This window comes from Lygodium microphyllum, chromosome 14 (genome assembly GCF_053477565.2).
Source record: "Lygodium microphyllum isolate KBCC chromosome 14, Lygodium_microphyllum_v1.1.10, whole genome shotgun sequence".
Classification (NCBI taxonomy): Eukaryota; Viridiplantae; Streptophyta; class Polypodiopsida; order Schizaeales; family Lygodiaceae; genus Lygodium; species Lygodium microphyllum.
In genome coordinates this window covers 99,953,994-99,960,089 of record NC_141148.1, presented here as the reverse complement: position 1 = coordinate 99,960,089, position 6,096 = coordinate 99,953,994, and the positions used below count along the sequence as shown (strand labels likewise).

Sequence of the window (6,096 nt, the reverse complement as noted above, 5' to 3'; positions counted from 1 at the left end):
CTAGGGAGTTTTTCATGTGTAACTTATGGAATCACATAAGTATAGGGAAGGGGGGGTTTTTCAAGAAGTGCATAAGCGCATACATTAGGGGTAACTCCCATTAATTTCTTCCTCTAAGTGTAAAAGTAAGGAGGAGAAGGGGAAGAAGGAGGCAAGGAAAATATAATTTATTGGTTACATTTTGAAATACTATCTTTTTGGTATTCTAGATAATGCACTATCCGTAAATACTACTTTTGGAGTGACGTGACAACATATCACCTTTAAAGTGCACAACATAATTCTTGTGTTAGAAATGTTCTAGTCTTTTAAGCTTAATCAATACAAAAAACAAAACAAAATACAAAAACTTATATCTAAAAAGGGGGGTACGCAATAAATTTTTTTGATACATCATAAAAGTATAAAAAGAGTTGCCACATGACTCTTGCACGAGTTGTAGATGGGGAGTTCGTCTAGGATTCTTCACTCATAGGTGACATGTCTCCTATACAAAGAGTAAACTTCCCGAGATTATTCTACTCCACCTCGTAATTGGTTGCTCTTACCAAGCTTTTTAAGGGGAAACCTCTATTGAGCCATAAGTTTAGCTAGTCATCACAAATCGTTGCCTAATGTGAACTTGTTGTCCCAATTTCATTTGGCTTGATCCCATCTTTTCTAGCTATGCCTTCTCTTACCATGCTATTCTCAAAGGCCTGGTGCCTATAAATTGTTGAAATTGGCTATATACTTTAGCTTTCCAAATTGCTCTTGCTACATCACCCTATCTCAAGGTGTCTCCTCCCTGAGATAGCTTCATAGACACCAATAAGGTAAACTCAAGGCCAAGGGGATGACTAGGATAGCAATTGGGTGCCACAATTGATGCTTGCAATGTAAGCATGGTTTTTAGTCCTTGTAAATAATCAGCTTACTCATTTTTGCAAGAAACAAGTGGTGCCCCTCCTTGTTGGTTGTCTCTGAATCTCTTATTGTATTAGAACTATCTTGTGTTATGCTCAAAGCAATGCCAACTTGGCCTAATGGAAATGTATCTTGTCCTATAGGGACTCTTTATTACTAAATGTTGTTTGAGTTACGCAAATTGTGCAATTGTACCATTTTGTTCTAACGCGCACACCACATATTCGAAAGGCTTTAAAGGCCCTTCATGTGCGAATCTGTAAGTTACAGAAGATGCATAGGGATGATAAGATGTTATATGCTTCTGTCAGTAGATGCAGTGGAGAAGACGTAGAGCGACGGAGGAAGATCAGCCCCGGTGTTTGTCTTTGGATTTGTGGGATATGATTTGGGAAGGAGAAGTTCGAACATGTCTGCAAGCAAGAATTTGTTATCATCGATCAATGGCCTCTGCAAGGGAATCATTATGGCAGGAAGGATTGTTTGAGGACGAGACCTGCTGACAGTTCATAACAGCCATTAAATGGAAAATTTGCCCCATATTTAATGTAGATTACTGCAAATTAAGTGCTGCAGTACTGCTGATGCTCTGGGCCTGATCAGTCATCAGCTGTGTTGTCAGATGAATCCAAACTATCCAATAAACTGGGTGGAATTCATTCAGCCTTTTGGATTTTCTGAGTCTGTCAATTATTGCAAATTGATGCTGCAGCACCATTAGTGATCAGCTGTCTCTCCCATTCACAGGTTGAGTTCTTCATGTTGTAGTTGACATGATATGTATAGCTGTTTAGATGGTTTTAGTAGATAGAACCAGTGGTTGATTGCACCAGAGAACAGATAGAAGAGAAGTGTTTGCAGCATAATGTCATAGGGATCAAAGAAATGCCCAACAGCAGCATTTCAACACCTTAACCAGGAAAATGTTTGGTCCATGTTGTATTTATTTCATGTGGGAGTTTCTTGATGATTCTGGTGTCTTTGAATCAACGGCCAAGCACTTGGAACCTTGTATTCAGAAGTGTAGTCAACCAGGTCTTAGTCTGTATCTGATAAAGTTTGGCAATAGTGTTCCCAAGATATGCAATCAAAAGCCCCAAAGATGAAGACAGTTATGAAAATAGAGGCGATTCGGGGCATATCATGCTCCATGGAGTCATGATGAGGTATCTTGAAGAGGGAGAAGCATTGTATAGGAAAACTAGCCTAGTGAGAGAAACACTCTACATTTGACTATGCCAGTTAATTTGGTGTATATCCATCCATGACAAGACATTCCCTGTATTTTTGAGCGAGGACGTGGTTTGCTGCAGGTGTGGAAATGTGTTGCTGCCATGTCACTTGCAGATTGCAACCCATTTGTGCAAGCAATGTGGATGGTGATCTTTTGGAATCTTCCTCCAGCATATGCAATACAAGACATTGTGATGAGGTCATGTTGAGTGCATTCATAGCCTTTCCTTTATTCTTCTTCAATTTTTGTGTAAAGTCTTTGCTCAACAGAATTGCTCATTTTGTTTGTCTATGTTATATTAGTCTGAGATGGACAATTATTGTTCACACATGAAAGTCTTCTCTATTCAAATAGTTGAGAATTGTGCAAAGAAAAACATTTGAAGAGGGATAACACAAACTCTTGATTTGATTGAATCTTGAAATAAATCTGTGGTGTGTTCCAGTTAGAGAATTTATGCAAATAATGGTGAATCCTTACTATTGATAGCTTTCGCAAAACTTGCCATCCAGAATTGTTACAAATGAATCAACATTTTATTTGCCAAAATTTGTTAAGGGGGTTGAAACAAAGGTTGAGCTTGACTTAATTACGCACATGCAAACATCTTGTGATGTGTCTCATACTACAGTGTACAAAGTCACAATACTGCATCAGTGGATGTATGAAGCAACTGTATTGAGAAAAGCTATGCATTGAAGATGTACATGGAAGATAGTTACTGTCATGCTAGTAGCATCATGTGCTCTAGTCTTATATTTAAGATTAGATGACCATTACTCATAATGAAACATAAATGTCAAATGGGAGAGTGACACCTGGCTTATGGTAATATCCACTGTGCTGATGGGTGTATCCACTGAGGCATTATATGTCTGGAGCCTTATTGAGAGAGGAGAAGTGCTGGGTGGTGCTGTTCCCACGCACAATGGGCTTGAATGTTGTGTAGGAGTCATATCTGAGGAACATACATGCGAGGAGGGTTTGGGACAAGAAGGGCACAAGGTCTGCTGCAGCACACTGCTTGTTGGAGACTGAGGGATGGGAGGTGGAAGGGCCATTGCTCCACAGGACATACTGGAGGAGCTGCCGCCCCTCTGGCCCCACAAAGCGGTCCGGGACAAACGTGTCAGCACGGTCAAAGACGCGTGGATCACGAGCCGCTACAGGCTGGCACCCCCCCAGGATCTGCCCCTTAGGGATCCTGTACCGTCCACTGTGGGACTCTACCACCAGGTCCTGTTTCGCCTTTGCGTACTGGTATGGCACCGGTGTCGACATGCGCAAGGATTCGTACACCACCGACCGTCCCAGCTCCATCCGGTTTATAGCAGCCACCGTCAGTTTCCCACCTTCTGCGTCCACAGCTGCACGCACCTCTGTGGCCAGCGCCTCCTGTAGACCCAGCCCGGCCCTCCCCACATACCCTAGCATCTGTGGAAAGAACAGGTACAGGCCCCCGAAGGCATTAAACCCTAGAAAGAACACGATGTTGTGCAGTGCATCATGGCGGTCCAGGCCATAGCTCTCCACCGCTGTGTCCAGCAGATGCCCACCATGTTCCTCTATAAACCTCACCAGCCTGTGGTAGGCAGGGGACACCAGGAAGTAGGGTATCCTGCATGTGTGCAGCAGCAGCTCCTCCAGCAGATGTGGCAGTCCTGCACTTGCGATCGGCACTAGCTGCGGCCCCAGCCATGCCAGGAAGAGCAACGGCCCATGTGTCCCTAGGCTTGCTTTGCCCGGCTCGGCCGGGTCTCTCCCCACCAGTGTCCGCAGCAGCACATTGCATGCCACCTGTGATGTCTCTGCATTCACCTCTGCCCGGCCCTTCTTCCTCAGCTCCTCCTCCCATTTGGGGCAGACCTCCAACACTGCCCTCTGCATCTCTGGAATCCATTTGTTTGCATTCTGCTTTATGAGGTCCATCACAAACGACTTGATCTTTGTGTGCCGCTCCTCTGACGGGTCAAGGTAGACACAGGGCCGGATGCCCCCATAGAAGGATGTCCTGGGCATGTAGTTGGCGAGCAGCATATCCTTCTTCTCCACCTGAAGACAACCGATGTCTTGCAGTAGTAACATCACATTATTGAAACAACAATAGTTTCATCAAACCTGTGATATAAATGCAGTCAAACCATTCGAAATCATATATGTATGCATTTGGTTGTAAAAAAATTAAGCCAGTAAGCCAGTAAATAAAGTCCACTCTAGTGGTTTCTTGTGCAGCAAAGCAGAATAGAAATTTTACTAATTCATTTCCAAAGATGCAAGTAGGAGAAGTAATTAATCCAGTTCCATAGGTATGAATGATAACCCATTTTGGTTAAGAGGAAGAATTTGCGAAGAATAATAAAAACCTGTGAATGATGTGCCATCAGAGAAGTGCTAGGGATATCATGAGTTGCAGCGTGAAGGCCTATATATGTGCAGAGAGAGAGAGAGAGAGAGAGAGAGAGAGAGAGAGAGAGAGAGAGAGAGAGAGAGAGAGAACCTTGTTGTTATCAAAGAGGATGGGGAAGCTCTTCTGATCGAGAAGCATCACAACTGGGTTGCTGGGGAAGCCAGGGGGGCTGGGAGCAACATTAACCTTGAACACAGTGCTCTTGTACTTCTTCATCCGAGACTCCCAGAAGTCCTTCTCACCTTGGAACCAGAAGAAATCAAGCCTGTCTTTGATGGCACCCAGCACAGGCCACCCATAGCTTCCAGGGATCTCCTTAATCTCAAGTTCTTCTCCTGCCTTGTGGTTTGTGTCAGCCATACTCTCTCTCTCTCTCTCTCTGTCTCTCTCTCTCTCTCTCTCTCTCTCTCTCTCTCTCTCTCTCTCTCTCTCTCTTCGTAAATCTCTCTCTCTCTCTCTCAGATCAAAGTTCACACACTCGGTCTCTCAGATCATGAGTTCCCATGAATTCACACCAGTGAACTGTCTGATTCTTCAACACAATATAGCCTTATTACTATTCTCTCAGCATCAACATAAGGGCCTGGCTGATCACTTGTTACCTTTCAACACAGTTTAGCCCAAGTACTCTGCAACCATCAACACAATATAGCCCAATTTATCTGCACTCTATCAACTTGCCAGCTTTCTCAGCACGTAGGCAAAAACTCCAATTTCTCAGCAACCCATAAGCTCAAGTTAAAATGCTACTCTTGGGTGACCGACTCTCTGGTCTTCCTTTCTTGGTCTGATATGTCGTACACTTGAATCATTACTTGCGATGCCAGCCCATGTGCCCCCACAGAGAAAAAGAAGATGTAGGGTCCTTGTATGTATGTAAGCACGTGAAAAGTACATCACTATAGGGCTTCTTTTTTTGAATTCAAACCATATATATATATATATATATATAACATGTACAGGGTTATATTAATAATGAAAGAGTTCTAGCTCTAATAGAGCTTTGAAGTTAGAGGTACTTATAATATTGGGCTGATCATTTTGATAAGTCTTCTTGATGGGTGTTGGAATTGCTAAAGGTCAAATACGTGCCATAGATCTTAAACAACACGGCTTATTGAAAAATTTTGAGGTTTACCAGAAAGCAGAACTCTCAAGATTGGCTCTGTTCTCAGAACAGAACAGAGAGAGGCATAGCCATGTGCCCCATGTCTCAGAGAATACACAACCCAAATGATGAGCCATGTGCATTCTGCTCCATGCCATACATCGTTTATAACCCCTTGGGCCTGCCGAGCAATAGAAGCCATAAAGGCAAGGTTTTAAATAAAAAATTAGTCCCTGTTTTGATATGGCATGGGCGTAAATATTCCCACTCCCCTTTGAGTGAAATGTAGAGAGTGGGTTTTATATGTTTGTAAATTTATTTATGCAAGCAAAGGCTGGAAGAGTCCTTGGCCATAAAGTCACAAGAATCAGTGATCATTTTCTTGTTGAAGAAAAGGTGTCCAAGTAACCAATGTCATACATATTGTAGGTAAGAGATAGG

General features: G+C 43.0%; 1 protein-coding gene and 1 long non-coding RNA gene across 3 annotated transcripts; one reads left to right on the top strand and one right to left on the bottom strand.

Moving 5' to 3' along the window:
• Positions 1 to 1,107: 1,107 nt before the first annotated feature.
• On the top strand, positions 1,108 to 4,982 carry LOC148025900 (uncharacterized). Its single transcript, XR_015693166.1, has 2 exons — positions 1,108 to 2,072; positions 2,220 to 4,982. It is a non-coding gene; the product is annotated as an uncharacterized LOC148025900 (long non-coding RNA).
• Positions 2,703 to 5,380, bottom strand: LOC148025899 (divinyl ether synthase CYP74M3-like). Of its 2 annotated transcripts, none has more exons than XM_087693158.1 (2): positions 4,638 to 5,380; positions 2,703 to 4,192 (listed from the first exon to the last, which is right to left on the bottom strand). In XM_087693158.1, exons 1-2 carry the CDS (start codon positions 4,905 to 4,907, stop codon positions 3,008 to 3,010), a joined length of 1,455 nt encoding a protein of 484 aa, XP_087549284.1. In that variant the 5' UTR covers positions 4,908 to 5,380; the 3' UTR covers positions 2,703 to 3,007. The 2 variants fall into 2 exon arrangements, with proteins under 2 accessions (XP_087549284.1, XP_087549285.1); XM_087693159.1 differs by having other exon boundaries at positions 2,703 to 4,258; positions 4,638 to 4,770.
• Between the last annotated feature and the right edge of the window lie 716 nt (positions 5,381 to 6,096).